This window comes from Gastrolobium bilobum, unplaced genomic scaffold (genome assembly GCF_033153095.1).
Source record: "Gastrolobium bilobum isolate Gb01-03AN ecotype WA unplaced genomic scaffold, APGP_CSIRO_Gbil_v1 utg34786, whole genome shotgun sequence".
Taxonomy (NCBI): Eukaryota; Viridiplantae; Streptophyta; class Magnoliopsida; order Fabales; family Fabaceae; genus Gastrolobium; species Gastrolobium bilobum.
This window is the reverse complement of record NW_026897306.1, coordinates 83425-100910: the sequence shown is the minus strand read 5'-3', so window position 1 is coordinate 100910 and position 17486 is coordinate 83425. Positions and strand designations below refer to the sequence as shown.

General features: G+C 30.7%; 2 protein-coding genes and 1 non-coding gene across 4 annotated transcripts; 1 reads left to right on the top strand and 2 right to left on the bottom strand.

Moving 5' to 3' along the window:
- Positions 1 to 3255: 3255 nt before the first annotated feature.
- On the bottom strand, positions 3256 to 5624 carry LOC133305818 (large ribosomal subunit protein bL34c). 2 transcript variants are annotated; one of them, XM_061506062.1, is made up of 3 exons: positions 5412 to 5624; positions 3942 to 4228; positions 3256 to 3524 (listed from the first exon to the last, which is right to left on the bottom strand). In XM_061506062.1, the coding sequence occupies exons 1-2, from the start codon at positions 5605 to 5607 to the stop codon at positions 3978 to 3980; spliced, it is 447 nt and encodes a 148-aa protein (XP_061362046.1). In that variant the 5' UTR covers positions 5608 to 5624; the 3' UTR covers positions 3256 to 3524; positions 3942 to 3977. The 2 variants fall into 2 exon arrangements, with proteins under 2 accessions (XP_061362046.1, XP_061362045.1); XM_061506061.1 differs by lacking the exon at positions 3256 to 3524 and having other exon boundaries at positions 3820 to 4228.
- Positions 5625 to 5734: 110 nt separating this feature from the next.
- TRNAA-UGC (transfer RNA alanine (anticodon UGC)) lies at positions 5735 to 5807 on the top strand. The gene has a single exon. It is a non-coding gene; the product is annotated as a tRNA-Ala (tRNA).
- A 4017-nt stretch (positions 5808 to 9824) lies between these two features.
- On the bottom strand, positions 9825 to 10748 carry LOC133305801 (F-box protein At3g56470-like). The gene has a single exon (XM_061506037.1). It carries the CDS (start codon positions 10746 to 10748, stop codon positions 9825 to 9827), a length of 924 nt encoding a protein of 307 aa, XP_061362021.1.
- Positions 10749 to 17486: the final 6738 nt, after the last annotated feature.

Here is a 17486-nt window from a genome sequence, read left to right as displayed (position 1 = left end):
TGGTCACTGTTCTATGAATTAAGTTTTCATCATTCCAATTGCCAGCGTATATATTAGGGCAAGTATAGCACTTATGTAACCGTCATTTAATTACTAGCTAAAAAGCTTAATTTAAATTTATACAAAAGTTTGTAATATATATTATTAATAATAATAGAATATCACAAAGAATTTAATGGCATAGTGGTTGTTGTCGTTTAAATCCTCCAATGCATATTGTGTTCAAATCCTGCTACTGACAATTATGTTTAAATATTTTTTCACATTTAGCCAAACCGTTGTAAAATGCCATAAACGATCGTGAATTTCTTTATGAAGTCGTTTTGGGACGGAAATCATGGTGTTTTTGTAATTTTAATTTATTTCAGGGTTATAATAGTCTTTATATTTATAATTTTTTAAGATTTTAATACCAAAACGACGTCATTTTGAAAATAAATGTAGATAACTTATCTGCATTAACTGCAGAAATATTTTTCCCTTTCTTTATTATACATTGGTTTCAAACCATCGTGTAATACTTTATTATGCGTCGGTTTAATTCGACTTTAAAATATTTCTTTATTATACATTGGTTTCAAACCGTCGTGTAATACTTTATTCTGCGTCGGTTTAATTCGACTTTAAAATATATATTTTGAAGCGATTTAACCGCCTCAGAATTTTTGTCGTAGAATTATAATATTCAACTAAGGTTGAGTAGGACGTCGTCATAACTGTCGTGATATTTCATTCATATTCAACTAAGGTTGAGTAGGACGTCGTCATAACCGTCATGATATTTCATTCGACGAGGATCGTCGGTCGTGAAACACACACTTTCTTGTAGTGGTCATTGTAGTAGTCTAGTGAGTTAATATGATGGGCTTGCTAGGCAGCTAATAAAGAAACTCATAAATGCCCATCTAGTCGATCTAGAATGATTTGAAACAACTCTATTTCACAGAGAATAAATAATGAATTTTTTTATTTTTTATTTATAGATGCCAACCGATATTCATGGGGGTGACAAAACAGGTCATGACCCGTGGGTTAACCTGTGACCTGACACTTCAAAATGCGTGTTGTGTCGATCCTCGAGTTCAAATAGGTCGTGTACGAGTTCAAGTTTTTGACACGAATTAGTGTCGTGCCATGTCACGGGTTGACTCGTGTGTCAACCCGTATTGGGAATATATTTAGTCATTCACATTATAAAATTTATTTGTGTTGTATCGTATCAATCAACTGGTATACGTGTCAATTTCAGGGGGGTTTTGGTTTTTTTTTTTTAAATTTCAATTTTTTCATGTCGTGTGTGTTTGGGTTCAAGTTTTTGATCCGTCAACAAAAACGTATTGTGTATGGGTTGGGCGATTTTATGTTCATGTCATGACATGTCAACCCATTTTGTTATCCCTTTATTCGAAGTCCTAATTGATCAGATTAATCTGGTTTCGGGTTTGAATCTCTTCACCTCCCAAAAAATCAAAATCTTTATTATTTGGACATGTCAAACCCTATGATGTAGCTAGGTTGCAACTAGAACAACAACTATTGAGTAAATAGTATATATTTTACGAATAGAATAATGATAGTATTCTATGTTGTTATCAACTTCTGGTTAAAACAATGCGAAATGATTACCTTTGAGAGGGGTTTAAAGCTTTAATCCTGGACCCGTCCTGAATCGGATTAGTTGTGAAGCAATGAACCGATTGAAATATTTTCAAAAAAAACAATGCGAAATGATGAGTAATACACCGAAGGTGATGACATTGTATGATTAAAAGTTTTTTTTTTTTTTTTTATACATTGGTGAGAATTGAACACATAACCTAGTACAAACTATCCAAACCCATAACTACTAAATCAATTATAGTGGCTTGATTAAAAGATTCATTTCTTGCATCCCCATACCTATATTATAATAATTTTTATGTGATAGAATAGACTTCTTTGACACCAATATCAAACTAAAAAATTTCACATCAAATTCTAACATTTGATTTCCATCAATCTAATGACTTTCATTTATTGAGAATTAATAATTAATTAATAAGTGAAACCCAATAAGTTATAACCGTTAAATTCATAAAATCAACGGTTAAAATTTAATATCAAACTTTTTAGTTTGACACCGATGGCAAATGATCATACCTTATTTTTTATATATTTTTTCTTCTTTTCCGTTATTTACTTTTTTATGTTGTCACAGCATTTTTTTTTTTTTTTTTCATTCAAGCTCTCTATGATAGGATTTTTTTAGCGTAAATATATAATAGTTGAATCTTTCAGCTAGAAATACAAGAAAGAGGGATTATAGACAAATATGATGAGAGATGATAATTGGCCATTATCTCTTACACTTCTTGGTATTATAATTATAGACAAATATAGTATTGACACATTAAGTCTCACTAAAAAAAAGTATATTTCGTCAGATCTATTGCATGGAAATGTGGAAAAGTATTGCAATTATTATTCATGAAGTTAAACGTTTTAAGAGCTCACCTCAATATTTAAGGTTTCCTATATTAAGGTTTAGTGTTCACACATTTAACAGTATATCCAACAAGAGGGTTTTTTTTAAAGAAAAAATAAAATAAAATAAAATGATTTCTTGAAAACTAAGTTTTAGAGGGAGGGGATGTTCACTCCAGTTGAAGATACAATTTTTACCATATGCTTGTTTATGCTTACTTGTACTTTGACTTTAATATACACATAAAAAATCGTTTGTCGATCCCAACAACTTCATCACAGATAATCTATCAGTAAAAGAACATTGCTACATGGCTTCTATACTTTGGGAGTGATGGCTTTCACTATGACAGAAAATCCATTATTACCATCTTAATCATTTTCAGGGCTCACAATTCATGCTATGAAGCTTCCTTTGCCAAACAAATTGATGAGTGGATGGCAGTGCATGGTCATGTTTATGCAAACAATACAGAGAGGGGTAGAAGCCAATAAAAGATTCAAGGACAACTTGTGAATTTGTAGAGAAATTCAACGAATGTAACACTACTATAAGTTATGACCGAACAACTATGCTGACTTATGAAGAATTCCTTGCCTTTCAGGCAGGAACTCTCTATAGGCCATAAACACAACAAGGGTCGCAATATTTGGAACACATTACCGTAACAAAACGTGAATATCTGTTAGCCTGAGTCAGGTTTAGACCGGAGAAAGAAAGGAGCAATCAATAAAATCAAGGAAAAAAGTGGATTTTGTACCTGGAAGGACACAAATGGATTTCATAAGACACCTGAATCTAAAACAAGGTTGTACCTCCAACAATTTTTACAATCATGCAAACAAACATTAGCAAAAGAAACAAATGGCTTAAACTTTCATTGAAAATACTGCTCGACTACTCTCTCTTTTTTCGTAAGCATCCTCTTCAAGTAACAAAGGATAGAAGGAAACAGAGGAAATCTCATCGTTGAATGACTTGAATCTTTAGTCTCTCGTTTATAGCACCCCCTCATGTAAAAGGGGTAATTTGACACTGATCACAACAGATAATGCCATACCTGATGCCAATGAAAGATCCGTTGCAACAAAGAAGGAGCAGTTTGAAATGTTGTGAGTAAAGAAGAAATATCAGTCACGGAAATATACTCAATTTGATAATGTACAGAATATTCAATTTTATTTTTTTTAGAAAAATTACCAGTGATAATAGGGTTAACATAGCATAAGAGATATTATCCATGCAAACTAATTATCCAGTTTGACATTCCATGAAGCCTAATTTGTGATTTGTTATGCAGCAAACATCTTTTGAGCAAGTATATAAGCAACTAAGCAAGAATTATAGATGACAAAGACAAAATGAAGCCTCCAAAATAATAAAACTTTCAAATTTAAAGGGTACAAAAACCACTGTCAGGAAAAAAGAAAAGAAAAGCTTGAAATGCAGACAAGTTCAGAGGAATCAAAATATTTACCCACTGAAATAGAATAAATTTAAGCCCTCTTCGTCACTATTTTCCGCTATTTGGGTGGGACTTGGTGCAAAGGACTTTCCGTCCCTTGTCCCGTCGTCGCTTTAGGACAGCTCTTCCACCTGTTGTTCTCATTCGTCTGCGGAATCCATGAGTGCGTGCCAATGATTTTCGTGATCTGTTTCTCTTGGTTTGGCAAAGAACATACTTGCCTGCCCTCACAACCAGGCCTCGGCCTTTTCCTCTTCTAGCCCCAACATTAGATTTCAAATCCAATCCCAGTGACAAACCTGAACATTGAGAAATTAGTTGAGATCAAGTCAAGAAAAATCTGAATAAGAATTTTAATTATATACATGCAGATTAAACAAATCCACCAAACAATTCAAAGCTGGTAAGTTTGTATCACAAAAGTGTTAAGAGCTGTGTTCTCTCCTCTTTTTCTGCCCACAGTTTCTCTTTTTCCTTGCCAAGTTATTCATAAGGATGTTTCTTTGGCAAAATATGTTGCATTTTTATATCAGGGTAAGGTACAGCTTGAGTTTCCTAATGTCATGAATGATGTTTATGAAAGGATGTCATTAAGGTAATCCTGCCAAACACAGGCGAACAGTCTCACTAGCATCTCTTTTACATAATAACTAACCAAAATCCTTTACTTTGAGCCAGGAAGAGATCAAGATAACCAAGGAGTTCCACCTCCATAGTGGTCCACCAACCAACATAACAATAAAAGTTCCAAAGCCAATTATGTTTGTGTCTCTAAGGACTCCTCCAAATCCAGAGTAACTCAAACATTAATGCTACGGAAACCACTGGGTTGTACTAATACCAGGTCACAATCCTTAGATAAAGCAGAGCAAAGATTTTTGTCATGCCAGTAAAAGCATTGCTGTACTCATTCAGCAATCATAAAAAATGCAATTAAGGGATACTAGTACAAAATATAAACTGGTTCTGCTCAATCCGGATACACCAAATAGAAGGTGTGACCGAGAAGCAGACAGCATACGAATTCGATCCATTCCAAATACATTAGATTTCAGATTTCAGAGATATCTCTCCAAAAACCAAAAGGCAAAAATTTGAGCAAGTTATATGGTAATTATTATAAATAAAAATGAAAAAGGTAATATGGAAGTAATGTTGCTATATAACTAGCACATTTGCTTGCATTCATAAGAGAGCTTTATCCACTTATAACCAACCTAATTGTTTCATTAGAAAGTAGCAGCATCAACTCCTATTTCGCTAAAATTGAAAGAAAGATAAATTACATTTAAAAACCATAAAAGGAAGTTCAATTCCAAACTGTTACCATGCTCAAGTTCAATTAAACCCAACTTACAAAAGCAAATTATATTTTTCTTTTTTTCAAAATGACCCATTGCATAACTCGTAAAGAACCACATGGAGGAAGGAAAATAACAAGTACCCAGATGCCAAATGAACTATCTTTGACGGGAGAATTACCTGAAACGGAGGAAGGGAAAGAGAGAGAAGAAGGAGAGGAGAGGAAGGAGCAATGGAGAAGGGAAGAGCGAGTTTTGGAGGAAGAGCGTGCAACGTTGAAAGGAAGTGAAGTTGGTCTTGTAACAGCGAGACCGAGAGAAGCTGAGAGGGTGGGGGCTCTCATGGCTATCCAAGGAGATACCGCTAACGAAGCCATTATCCTTTTTCCTTGTGGCTCCTTGTTCCAAAGGATGAGATGTTATAACTCTCATCCTTTCTTCTCAGAGCGCATATTGCCAATTTTGTTTAAATTAATTTAAATTTATAAAATAAACAATCATATCGGGGATGTAGCTCAAATGGTAGAGCGCTCGCTTTGCATGCGAGAGGTACAGGGTTCGATCCCCTGCATCTCCATTTCTTTTAAAGATCCTTTTAATGGGCAAAAAATTTATTTATTGTAATTTAATTAAATAATTACAAAAAAAATGATAGTTTAGGATATATTTACGCATCTATTGCACATTGTGACGCCCCCATTGGGGTGTCTCTTGTGAAGGGAAGACGTCCAAATGGTGCGTCTCTCATGAGGTGGTGACACGTGTCACTTGTTTTTTCAAAAAAAAATTTAATTTAATCATAAAACTTCTAAAGGCCATAACTTTTGACTCAAGTATCCAAATCAGGTAATTCTTTTTTTGATTTCACATAACTTTTTGAGATCTACGCAATGACATCTCATTTGACATATTTTATTTCTCACAAACACAATTTTAATTTGCAAGAATGGTATTATAAGAGCGGTTAAACCCAGAAGCCTCTGAGTTCGGGATTTGTGATTTAATATAAAAAAATAAATAAAAATTTTGATTTGTGATTTAATTTTTTTTTATAATAATTTTCTTTATTATAACAATTACCTGAATTAGGCGTGATTTCCTCTTGATTGAAACTCAATTTAGACGTGATTGGTGATGTGTTAGGTTTAAACAAGTGTTGACACGTGTCACATTTTTAAACTCAGAAGCCTCTGAGTTCTGCGTTTGTGATTTAATACAAAAAATAAATCAAGATTTGATGTGTGATTTAAATTAAAAATAATAATTTTTTTATTTTTATTATAAAAAGATTTGGTTTGTGATTTAAATTAAAAGTAACAATTATTATTAATAAGGAAATCAAAATAAAGATTTGATTTGTGATTTAAACTCAAAAATCAATTTGAAAAATCTGTATTAATAAAGGAAATAATTAAATAAATATTCTAAATATCTAAGGAAGAAGGATTACCTGATTTAAATTTAAATTATGTTGGTGAGAAATAAAATATATCAAATGAGATGTCATTGCGTATATCTCAAAAAGTTATGTGGAATCAAACAAAGAATTATCTGATTTGGATACTCGAGTCAAAAGTTATGGCCTTTAAAAGTTTTATGATTAAATTAAATTTTTTTTGGAAAAACAAGTGACACGTGTCACCACCTCACGAGAGACGCCCCATTTGGGCGTCTTCCCTTCATGAGAGACGCCCCAGTGGGGCGTCTCAGTGTGCAATAGATGCGTAAATATTTTCCAAACTGTCATATATACGTAATTATTTAATTAAATTACAATAAATAAATTTTTTTGTCCCTTTTAATGTTTTACTTTCTGTTATTTTATTTTTGGGAAAAGTGTTTGTCATTTTAAATGACAGAAAGTTATGTCATTTTAAGAGAGATACAGACACAGAAAATTTGAATTTTAAATTAAAAACCCACCAATTTTCTCTCTCTCATGATTTCTGTTTTTCTGTGTCTATCTCTCTCCTAAAATGATATAACTTATGTCATTTAAAATGACAAACACCAAACCCTTTATTTTTTTATTATTATTTCTTTGTCTATTGGCTAGCATAAATAACCATTGAGTCTTTCCCCAACAAAGTGTTTTAAGTTAGGTTGTAGAGTGTTTGCGGTATGGATTTGATCAGTTTTAGAAACAAAAAACATCTGATCCAATCGGTTTCGAAAACAAAAATCATCCAATCCAATTCTTTCGGTTTAATCATATAATCATCCATTCGGTTTGGATTTTTTTTCAAATCTGATCCAATCCAATTTTTTTCGGTTTGGATTGAATCGGTTTTCGGTTTTTTGAAAATCCTAAAATTTATTTCATGATTATTGTGCAAATAATATCTTTTGTATATATTGACTTTGTAAAAAAAAATTGAAATGCAAAAGCATTAGTAAACTATAATATAGTTATTTTTTTGGGCAATGAGATATGAAACTCTACAAAGATAAAATTTTGTTAATGAGTTGTGACTAGATTTTTTCTTGGGTTTAGTTGATGGGTTAATGAGTCTTGGGTTTAGAAATTTTTAGACTATAATTAGATAAAGACCCAAGTAGGTAGAGAGAAATTAAGATATTGGATCGGTTTGGATTGGATCGGTTTTCATCAACCCATCCAAAAACCGATCCAATCCAATTAAAATTTGCGATTTTTTTTCAGTTTTTGATTTTTCGGTTTTTGATTTATTCGATTTTTCGATTCGATCACCGTGATTTGAATCGATTTGGATCGGTTGATCAACACCCCTGAGTTGCAGAACCTAACAGATAATGTACCCCTTACTTTGGAATTTTATCAATTTTTATACATATTTTCTATGTTCTTCGAGTTTTGGTCTCTGGACCAAGCGATATATATATGCTATTGCAAAATTTACGATTATTTTATTTTTTAATTAGTGATAACTGCTTCTCATAATACAATATCAATGCAATCTTGACACGTTTAGCTGTTGAAAATGCTAAAATATTGTCAGATAATTCTGAAAAAGGACAATTTGATAATAGGCAAAAGAAGAATATTAAGCATTCTCGAAAGAAAAGCAGCCATCCTTACAACAGAGGTGTGCGCAGTTTGAATTGGATCGATTGTAGATGTAAAAATTATTCGATCTAATTTCTTTGGTTTGATCATATAATCATTCATTCGGTTAAATTTTTTTTCAAATCCGATTGGATCCAATCCAATTTTTTTCGGTTTGGATTGGATCAATTTTCGATTTTTTAAAAATTCTAAAATTTGTTTCATGATTATTGTGCAAATAACATCTTTTGTATATATTGGCTTTGTAATTTTTTTTTTAAAATACAAAAACATCAGTAAACGATAATATAGTTTTTTTTTGGATAATGAGATATGAAGCTGTACATAGATGAAATTTTATTGATGATATGTGACTAGGTTTTTTCTTGAGTTTAGTTGATGGATTAATGAGTCTTGGATTTAGAAATTTTTGGGCTATAATTAGGAAAAAAATCCAAGTAGGTAGAGGGAAATTAATATATTGAATCGGTTTGTATTGGATCGATTTTCATCTACCAATCCGAAAACTGATCCAATCCAATTAAAATTTGAGATTTTTTTTTCGATTTTCAATATTTCGGTTTTCGATTTATTCGGTTATTGATTTTTTGATTCGATTATCACGGTTTGAATCAGTTTGGATCGGTTGATAAACACTCATACTCCACAGGAAGCAATGCAAGTTACCCCATCCTTTTATTTCATGACTTCTCTATTTCTATATTGTATTGTGTAAATCAAAGTCGTGTATCAATTATTACTTAAAAAATTAAATAACGAAAAAAATTAAAAATACTATTTAAATTTATTTTTTTTGGTAAACATACTATTTAAATTTTAATTTATATTAAAGCACGATTTAGTTATAATATCTAAAAAGAACATAATGTACTATTACGATAAAATTATTATAACAACATATAAAAAATAAAAAAATTCATTAAAAAATTGAATATCATATGGTCAAAATTAACTATCATCATGTGTTTGAAAACTGTTGGAAAATGATAAGTAGGAGAAAGGATTAACAAGAAACAAAAATGTTGATACAAAAAAAAAAACATGAAACAAAAATGATTCATGTATTGATGCTTAAAAAGAAATTTATCAAATCACTCGAAATATTACTCAAGAGCGGAACGAGAATTAGAATTTTCGGGGAACAAAATAAATTTTCAAGTCTCAAAACTATGTTTTATAAAACATTATGAGAGAATTTTTACTTTTAGTGATGCATTGGAATTTGAATTCTTAATATTTTTCCGGGGCAGGAACGTTGTTCGGGTTCTGACCTTACAATAAAACAGTTTATTTTTGTTTACCAAAAAAAAAAAAAAAAAAAAGTCTATTTCGCAGATGTGATAGCATTATAAACAGAACTGACCAAACACATCCCAAATTAAAAGCATACAAGAAAATATATAAAAACTTCTCCAAAAACTCTTAAGCATAAAATAGTCTTAAATCTATAGATCAAAAAATAAAATCCCAAAGTTTAAAATAAATAAACAAACCGATGGAAGAGTCAGCAAAATGATAACTAGACAAAAAGGGGAAACACCCAACAAATTACCAGCTTTGGTCTGGAGGTATATTAAGGTAACTTGGTTGGATCCACACCCCTTTAAGGTGACGGCTTTCAGATTCTGTAGTTGCAGCAATGTTTTCACCTTGAATTGCAATACCATATTGACCACTAGAGTGTGTCATTAGCGTTCCGCATGTAGAAATTGAAACATTTGCCTCTAATCCCAGTTTACTCTTCGCATTCATCAACCTGTGTTTTTGTATATTATAGCTCAATTGACCCACGCTAGATTTATTCCGGACTGGAACTAAAAAATACGTGTTCCATTTTTCGCTCTTAGCAGCATTAAAGGTAACTAACATATTCTGCTTGTCCAAAAAGTGAAATTCCCCTTTATTAAACACCGCACCAGTTATTGTAACAAATCTTAATAATCTATCGGGAGAATAATTGTGCTTGGCCCATATGCTATTCCCCCTGCAAAGCAAGTAGAGTTCTACTTCATGATCATTGATTCGACTAAACACAGCAACAGTGCAATCTTGAGAAGTGGGAACAGATGAAAATGCTGCAATATGGTCAGATACTTCTGTGAAAGGACAGCTTGGAAGCTCTATTTTTGCTCTGGTAAAGGGGCAAAAGAAGAACATTGAACCATGTCTAAACACAAGAAGCCATCCTTCATAGGATGCAAGGCAAGTTGCCCCATCTAATTCTGGGATGTTCATGGTGTAGATTTTATCTTGGTTGCTTAGCAGGGAACACTGAGAACCTCCCTCATCATATATAAGAAGCCAAGGATCAACTCCAAAAGATTTATCCTTAGCTTTTGAAGAAGCATTGTGCCAATCTTTGCAAACACCACGGAAACCCAGAAACTCAATCAGTCCTAGACGATCCACAATTTGTAAGAGCAGGTCATTAGGCAGATTTGACCACTGCACTTTTTGCATGTCATTCTGCATCTGGTAGAATCTTAGGTAAGAAAAAAGAGAGAATAATGAATATGTTATATATTAATGTTTTATCAAGTGATACGAAATACAAAACATCCATCCCTATTTATATTAAATAAAAAATTCTTAAAATAAAGGAATAATTTATGAAATTTAAACACATAAAGAAACTAATCCTAACAAATCCTCTGACATACTCTATTTACATATTCTATGTATAATCTCAAGGAGAAGATTATATTTACAATTTTTTTGTTTACAAACTACACTATATATGACCAGTAATATACTCTTGAGTAAAGTATTACCGATCAGACATAATGTGGTTTGTAAGTTTGTAAAAAAAAAAAAAAGATTTTCAATATAACCCTACTCTAATCTTAACATTACAAAGATTTTCTAAAAATTGTAACATATTTGACTTCTTGCGCTATCCAATTTGCTTCACAGAACTATGCAAATATGTATACTGAAAATAGAAAATTAACAAAATTGACAGCAGCCAAATTCATTTAAGCACAAGACACCTCAAGAGAAACATGCATTTCTGGTGCAAATTAATCAAACCTGATAAGAATAAGATTGAGCTTGGGAGAAGTAAAAATAGAAAAATAAAAAATGAAGAGGTAAAATTAAATATTTACAATGTATTTGTAGAGGGATAGTAGTTCGCATGCCATCTGCATTTTCTTATTTCTACCCTTATCAATGAATTTCGAATGAAAACGTCCTTGATGAGAGTAAATAAGAGAACTATAAAAAAGTAATTCCAAAATGACCAATAAGTGCTTCGCCGAGTTTAAAACTCACCCCCTACTATTTATATACTACCCTGCTTTAACTATATAAGAAGTAAATGCAAAATGGCCGGCAGACTCTTTTAATACACAATGTAACATATATAAAAATATTCAATTTCACTTTGAGTAATTGATTCTAACAAATTTCAATTCTAAAATCCAATTTTCATTAAATCCCGACTTGTGAGTATGAGATGAGTGCAATCTTTATATGCAACCTTACTCATACACATACCTGTAAAGAGGTTGTTTTCACAATTCCAACTGATTACCTTTTAGTGACAAAAAAATAATTTTACCATTATTTCAAACTCACCCGTTTTAGCAAAACTCAACTCTAAAATTCAAAAAAATAAAATAAAAAGTTTCTAACAAATCAAAATGGAAAAGTGTGAAGAGTCAATGTGTGATAAATAAGTTTTAGAGATCAAATTTTATAAAGAATAATATCACATGACGACTAAAATAAATTGGAAAAAAAATTAAGAGCTCGAATGGGGTTTATCAATTTAAAATAGGCAAACGATGGTAACTATATAAACAAATCGTTTATTTCAAACAAATATATAGCATATTGAACAGTGAGTGCCATGCTTAATTGTATACCCTAATATAAGGAATAGCGAGGTGAAGCAAATATAGAAGATGCCATGATCGTGTTTACAGTATCAAAAGCAGTGGCAGATCCAGAAAATTAACAAAGGGTGGGCACTTAAAATATAAGTTCAAGTACATATAGATCTGAGTCTGGTCTAGAATGTGACTTGCGAGCAACAGCCGGCTGGCTGGGTCTGGTTGAGATCTAGATCTGGATGGATTGCGACTCAACTGGACCAACGATCGAGGAAGAAGTAAATGTTCCAACTTCCAATAATAGAAATTGAGTAGGTTTGAGAGGAGATAAATAGTATGTAGATGCAAACGATGGGTATGGAATAGAGTTCTCTGTTGTTAGGTTTGGATAATGAAAGTGGAGGAGAAAAAAAAAAAAACTCACCGGAAAATAAAATAGAATGAGGAAAATTAAAGGGGTAGGATATCGTAACAACCAATTAGGGTTACTACCAATATTACTACCAATCAAATTTCTATCTTTATATGATTATGATCCCCATATTTAATGTAAAAGCATTAAATATGAAAAATCATAATCATACAAAGGTGAAAATAAATATAAAGTATTATACGAGGAATCATAACTATACAAAGATGAAAATAAATATAACCGTTGGATCAACATAATCGATCTAACGGTGAAATTGATTGCTAGTAATATTAGTAGTAACCCTAATTAATTGTTACAATATCCTACCCCTAAATTCAATTGGAAAATTTTGAATTTTAAGAGAAAAATATTTTTATTTTTGCATCATATTTTAAAGGTGGGCACTTGCCCCTTCTGATCAACCTAAATCCGTCTCTGATCGAAAGACAATGTTAATAAGAAGCAATAATGACAGTGTTCACAGTGTCAAAAGACAATATTAATAAGAAGCAATAACAAATTAGGATTTATCATTACCATGGATCACTTTGCATTACAGAATCGTCGAAGTATGAACATGTAAAACATGAAAGAAAAGGAGAGTATTACCTCAGGGTTTTGGCAAAAGGAATCGAACATAAACTGCTATTCTACCATATACTTGAAACCTCTAAAATCTTCGTATTACTCTTCAAATTTGAAATCTTGGTCACCAGATTTTTTCTTGATATGGGCTCTAGCCCATAGTTATCCTTGATTTGCGCGCGTGCTATTAGCAAAGGATATATAAAGATTTCTCTGTTTTCCTTCTTATCTTTTCCTACATTATTTTAAGGATCCACGGGTGCTGATATGCAAATTTGTTCAATAATCTTTTAAGGGGCATGTTATATTTACAAAATTTTTTATTTACAAACTACACTATGTAGGACCGGTCCTACATTAATCACACAGTGTACGACCGATCCTACATTAGTGTAATTGCAAAAAAAATTTGTAAACGTATCATGTCCCAATTTTTTAACATCATATCATTTTTTTTAGCCATTGGCATGTATTTATAAAGTCTAATAGCATAAGAAAAATATTATAAAACTTTCTTTTTTGAAATATATTTAATTTTGATTGTTTTGTAATTAATATATGCACAAGCATCAACAAGAATGGATAATGAATTAGATTTTATTGAATGAAATTTGGAGAAATATTCCATCATCCTTTTATTAGTCAAATTAGATTTGCATTAGTTAACTACCCTTGTTAAACAATATGAGATAAAGATAAAGTTATTTCTGACTTTATGCAATTCAAAATAGAAGAAGATTATATTTATAATTTTTTTTTTTACAATCTCTTACAATCATATCTTAATACCGTTGATTTTCGTCAATCAACGGTTATTATTTTCACAAATTAAACTTATTAATTAATTATTAATTCACAATAAATGATAATCGTTGATTGGCGAAAATCAACAATGTTAAGATATGATTGTAAGAGGTTGTAAAAAAAAGAAAATTGTAAGTATAACCTTCTCTTCAAAATAACATGGTGTTGGGAATTGAGAAAAAAAAGGAGATATTTTAATAAAATTTTTAAAATATTCTGCACTTTTTTTTCATATCCCAAAACAACGTTATTTAAGATTATTGAATATAACTTAATTTATCTCTTTTCCATTTCCCTACATTTTAAGCACAAATATTTTTAGCATTCAAATATAGAACGACCGAGAGCAAATAATGCAGTGAGTTTCTCATGTTTTACATATGATGATTTCCGAGACTGCAGTATCACTACACTTTTCTTTCTGCTTTGGTGGTCTTTCTTTTACTTTCTTATTGTAATATATATTTGAGAATACTACACTCATTTTATATGAGAGTAATTTTCTTATGTTACATATAGAAACCACGTGGATCCATCATTAAAGGATTAAAAAGAAAAAGAGTGGGTGTAATTTTTGAATTAAGATAACATGAGATAATTATCTCATATAAAATTTGAGTAGTATTTTTATGTATATTTTATTAAAATATTTCTAAATCTCGAAATAACATCATTTTAGAGTTACAGAAAATAACTTGTGATGACAAGAGAAACATTAATTCCATTGATTATTTTTTCATTATTGCCTTTATTATTTTTTGTCACATACTTACTGTTATGGACTCATTCTATATGCCCATATCTCAACAACATAACAACCTGTGATAGACTAAAGAGATAAGGATATCTTAAGGGATAATGATGAAACAATTTATCTTATTCCCCAACAATCACAATCTTATTACACCTACATATAACTTCTTCTATAAATAAAGGGTCAAGTCTCTCGTGTACACAATCTAAATTCCTTACTCTATTGCCTATCATTGTATACACACCTCACGCCTTGATTATACGTCTATTACTAGTGCACAGTGATGGGTACATTGGCTATATGCCCGTACGATATATATCTCTAAGCGCATACATCTATCACCTAAGCAGTAAATATTCACAATCTACCTGAAGTGAACACTTACCTTTGATATTTTGTTTACATAATTTTAATATTTTTAAATTACATAATTATATTTTTCTATTAATTCATTATCATTCTTCTAACTCTTTTCAATACTTAGTATAATTAAATTTCATCAGTCTAATTCTTCAAATAAAAATAAAATTTTTGTAAAAAAATTAGGGCAAATCATACTCCATGAAAAATATCTAACTAACAATATTTTTCCATCCATTTAAAAAATTGCACTCATTTTCGTGAAAGATGAATCCATTTAAATCTAAATGAACCTCATTTCCTTGCAACCTTCAAGGGTGTATTGAATTGAGATTTCAAAAGAATTTTAATGGAATGTTTTTGAACAAAAAAATATGTTGATATTCGATTAGAATTTTAATGGATTAAAAAATGATGTTATTTTGATATTGAAAGATTAAAAAATTGTAATGATAATTAAAAACTATTATAATTCTGAAATAAATTAAATTTGCAAAAATACCTTAATTTTTGTCTTAAAATAATATTTTTTTGAGCTCAACGTAGATAATTTATCTAAATTTACTGGGGAAAAAAATAAAATCATTAAATATATAAGTTATTAAATACAAATAGATCAATAATTAAAATTGAATATAATGCTTCTTATATACAATTTGTTGCTTAATATCGATTAAAAGTTGACTTTGTAACATATTAGTATCATTTATTCGTATTAAATGAGGGGAAATCCTTTCTACTTCGAAAGCTGAAAAAAATTATCTACTAGAGAGAGAGATAATTTAAAGTATTTTTCTCTATATATCAACCAAATATGTTTTTTTTTTTGTTCGTTTTTTTTCTGTAGTTATTAAAGATAAGTTATCGCACTAAGGTCAATACGACGTCGTTTTGGGACAGAAATCATGGTGTTTTTGTAATTTTAATTTATTTCAGAGTTATAATAGTCTTTATATTTATAATTTTTTAAGATTTCAATACAAAAACGACGTCGTTTTGGAAATAAATACAGATAACTTATTATCTGCAATAACTGCATGAACATTTTTATCTTTTTTCTTTCTTTCATTTTGTCTCGGCATAGACAATTTTTCTGCTTTTAAAGAAAAAATTATTTCCCCATTTAATAAACATCAATTATCTGTTTTCGCCTTTTTCCTTCCGAGCTTGATTTCCTAGGAGGATCGTAGTGAATACATGAAAAAATTGTTGAGAAATAATGTAGGTTTAATTTAATAAAGGAGCTTCTAATGTGACTTTAGAAAATGTATTGGAGAAGTATAAAACTGGACGGGAATGATAAACTTCAAGGACGACGAGTGAAAAGGATTTCTTTTTCTTATTTAGGAGAAGAGAAGATTTTAAGAAGAAAGACAAAATAAAAGAAAATTTGGTAAGTTTACCCACATAAAATTAATATTGACAAAAACAAGAGAAATAAGGTGAACTATTTAGAACTGATAACATATAATGAATTTAAATATCTCATTTTTTTTTTAATATTTTTTTTCACTTATCTTTAATGTATATTTTCTTTTTCTTTGATGAGATGAAAAAAATAGAGCAGAATTACGGATTCCCAAAGTATCTGAATTACAATGACGTATCAATTACTATGATATAATTTTTAATTTTGTACAGTAACAGTGGATAAAAGTTAATCCGTGACAAGTTTGTTATAGTTGTATTGCACGTGCTCAAGATTATCAAGTAATTGAGAAGAAGACATTGCCCTTAATTGCAAGATGCAAGGATAAGATGTGCACGGCATACCAGCTACAACGGACAATCGTGGGAATCAGATGAAGTTAAAGTCAACAATATTATATGGGTCCCATAGGGCCCATTACATGTGATCTTGTGGATGAACCTAAACTCTGGCCATTATGGATTGCGTAATGTAGTGGGTTTGTTGAGCACTGAACCAGAAAATCATACTCTTACCTTTTGGGCTTTGGTGGGTGGCAAGTTTGTTGTTTTGTTAAGAGAGTAAACCGATGCAACGAATCGCCGAGTGGAGGGTGGCTAACACGGGGGTTGGTGGCGATGGTGGTGGACAGAGCTTTAAATGAGTTGTTAGCCACAAAGTGGAACCCAAAAACTTTGGTTTACTTTCCTGCCGTTTTCTGCTAAATAGTTCTCTTTGATATTGATTAATATTCGTGACATATTTTTAAGACTTTTTTAAGGTAGAAATATAGTTCAAATTTAATTTATTCATATGGTGATAAAAATAATAATAAAAGATAAAAAAAAACTTAAATATTTTCATTTTCTTCAACAAGATTTTGCATCAAGCTTTTTTTCTCTCTCTCTCTCTCTCTTTCTTTTGGTATCTTAATGATAGATTTATGTGATATAAATATCAATAAATATAATGCGCAGATAGTTGATTTAATAAGCAGTTTATAATTGAATAACTGAAAGTCTGAAGCTTATGACAAAACAAATTTACAAAA

What these genes read in the sequence shown, in the direction of transcription:
- LOC133305818 (XM_061506062.1), bottom strand. Translation starts at nt 5,607, where the DNA reads ATGGCTTCGTTAGCGGTATCTCCTTGGATAGCCATGAGAGCCCCCACC. An exon ending in TTTCCCTTCCTCCGTTTCAG is followed by an intron (nt 4,229 to 5,411) that starts GTAATTCTCCCG and finishes CTCAATGTTCAG; the next exon opens with GTTTGTCACTGGGATTGGAT.
- LOC133305801 (XM_061506037.1), bottom strand. Translation starts at nt 10,748, where the DNA reads ATGCAGAATGACATGCAAAAAGTGCAGTGGTCAAATCTGCCTAATGAC.